Genomic DNA, 2,252 nt, shown 5'->3' on the forward strand with positions numbered 1-2,252 from the left:
GGTTAAGGTTGGGTCATTGTTTGTTAAATAAAACTCTTAAGTTGATGGGCAAGCTGCAAACAGGATTGTGTGAAGAATGTCAAGTGAGCCCCTTTCACACTGCGATTCCGGCAAATACAAGGATAATGCGACCCGGCATTTTTTCCCGGGCCGCTAGATTTGGTCCATTCACACTGCCAGTGAAATACGGTAATATGTGCGCTTTCACACACAGCCCATAACGGTCCCGGGTCGAGTTGACACGTGACATCCGGATGTGACGTATAATGTACGAGTCGAAAAAGATTGGCGCCAAAGAATAAGGTACCGCAAAACGGAAGTGTTCTCATTGCTTTGTAAACATGGCTGTTGACCAGCAACTAGCGGCATTGTTGTTCATGCTAAATGCTCAAATTACTTCATGTTTTTCGATATTGACTTCTTTCCGGAGAGTTAATGAGATAACGCGAACGCTGGAAGCAAAGCTTGCTGAGAGTAGGAAACAATGTGAAGCAGCGAGACTTAGAGCACAGAGGCGCCATCGAATGCTAAAAGCTACCACTCTGTGTACACGGCTCATGCAACTGGGTGTTTCTGATAGAAGAATGTGGATGCTACGAAGACCTCAAGGTGCTGTATTTTGGACTAATGTCCTAGAAAACTTCACCGCCGATCAGTGGCGTCAGCACTTTCGCATGTCACGCACCACGTTTGAGTTTGTTCTGCAACTTGTTGAGTGAAGTCTAAAACGAAAGTCTACAAACTGGAGAAAGCCACTTGAACCACGCCGTAGATTGGCTATTGTTTTGTGGTGGTATGCTACCCCTGGCGAATACCGCACAATCAGTTGTCTTTTTGGTGTGGGGCTGTCGACTGTTTGTACTCTGGTTCATGAAGTGACCGCGACATTGAAGAGAAAACTTTTCAAACGTTTCATCTCCTTGCCCAGAGGAGAAGCTCTTCAAAACACTATAAATGGATTCGCTGAACGTGGGTATCCATTATGTGCTGGTGCAATAGACGGGAGCCACATCCCTATTATTGCTCCCCAGGAAGATGCTGCAGCTTACTACAATCGTAAATGATGGCATTCAATTGTACTTCAAGCTGTTGTCGACCACAACTTCTGGTAAGAATCTATTCCATAAGCTGTTTTTAGCTTTACCAATTTTATATTTTCACGTGAACAGATATTAACTCCATGTCTTCACAGATGTGTATGTAGGCTGGCCTGGCCGCACACATGACGCTCGTGTGCTGTCCAGCTCTCCCATTTTCCAAATGGCAGAAGAAAATGGTGGCTACCTGTTTCCACATGAGGTAATCACTATTTATTTTGCTGCTATTATATGTATGTATACTGTATGTGTGTGTATATATATATATATATATATATATATATATGTATATGTGTGTGTATATATATGTATATGTGTGTATATGTATATATGTGTGTGTGTGTGTGTGTGTGTGTGTGTATATATATACGTGTATGTGTATATATATATTTATAATATACATTTCAATATACAACGGTATGCAACCAGAATGCATGATAATTATCAATTTTTTGATTTTTCTTTCTTTACTTTCAAACAGAACTCAAGGATTGTGAATGGAGTTGAGGTTCCTGTCCCTTTAATTGGTGATGCTGCATACCCACTCAAGAAATGGCTTATGAAGGGTTTCACAAATCACCAAGCGCTGACCCCTCAACAACGGCTGTACAACTACCGACTGAGCTCAGCACGAATGGTTGTCGAGAACGCCTTCGGACGACTCAAAGGGCGTTGGCGGTGCTTACTGAAGCGCAACGATGTCAACACCGCACTGATGTCAGATGTTGTTGCTGTTTCTTGTGTTCTGCACAATATTTGTGAGATGCACGAAGAAACGTTTCTGCCTGACTGGAACATCACAGATGTTTTGCAAGAGCCAGCGCAAGATGTTTTCCAGGGAGTGGGAGGCCGTAATGCTCAAGCAATTCGGGAGGCTATGAAAACGCTCTTCTAAATTGTTTACACTGTTACATGCACATCCATCTGTACCAAAAGCTGTGAAATTACGCATGAAAAACAAATAAAACATGTCAACAATTCTCAATAAAAAATAATTTATTTTGGATAGAATATAAAGTGTGTTGTGCCTGTTTACATCAAATGTAACCATTTCAAGTTCACAGTATGACAAAAATAAACAATATAAAACAAAAATTAAGTTTAATTGGAAAAAAAGTGTATTAAGATATAAAGAAAATAAGTGTATATAATGGA

At 40.9% G+C, this 2,252-nt stretch overlaps 1 protein-coding gene across 1 annotated transcript; it reads left to right on the forward strand.

The window, feature by feature from the left end:
- The first annotated feature begins 1,190 nt into the window (after positions 1–1,190).
- On the forward strand, positions 1,191–2,252 carry LOC128017822 (putative nuclease HARBI1). Its single transcript, XM_052603397.1, has 2 exons — positions 1,191–1,299; positions 1,579–2,252. The coding sequence occupies exons 1-2, from the start codon at positions 1,261–1,263 to the stop codon at positions 1,990–1,992; spliced, it is 453 nt and encodes a 150-aa protein (XP_052459357.1). The 5' UTR covers positions 1,191–1,260; the 3' UTR covers positions 1,993–2,252.

Source organism: Carassius gibelio, chromosome A7 (genome assembly GCF_023724105.1).
Source record: "Carassius gibelio isolate Cgi1373 ecotype wild population from Czech Republic chromosome A7, carGib1.2-hapl.c, whole genome shotgun sequence".
In the NCBI taxonomy this organism is placed as follows: Eukaryota; Metazoa; Chordata; class Actinopteri; order Cypriniformes; family Cyprinidae; genus Carassius; species Carassius gibelio.

Bases quoted from the DNA above. Each gene is read 5' to 3' on its own strand.
- LOC128017822 (XM_052603397.1), top strand. From the start codon at position 1,261: ATGGCAGAAGAAAATGGTGGCTACCTGTTTCCACATGAG. The intron at 1,300-1,578 runs GTAATCACTATT...ACTTTCAAACAG, and splicing joins GCTACCTGTTTCCACATGAG to AACTCAAGGATTGTGAATGG.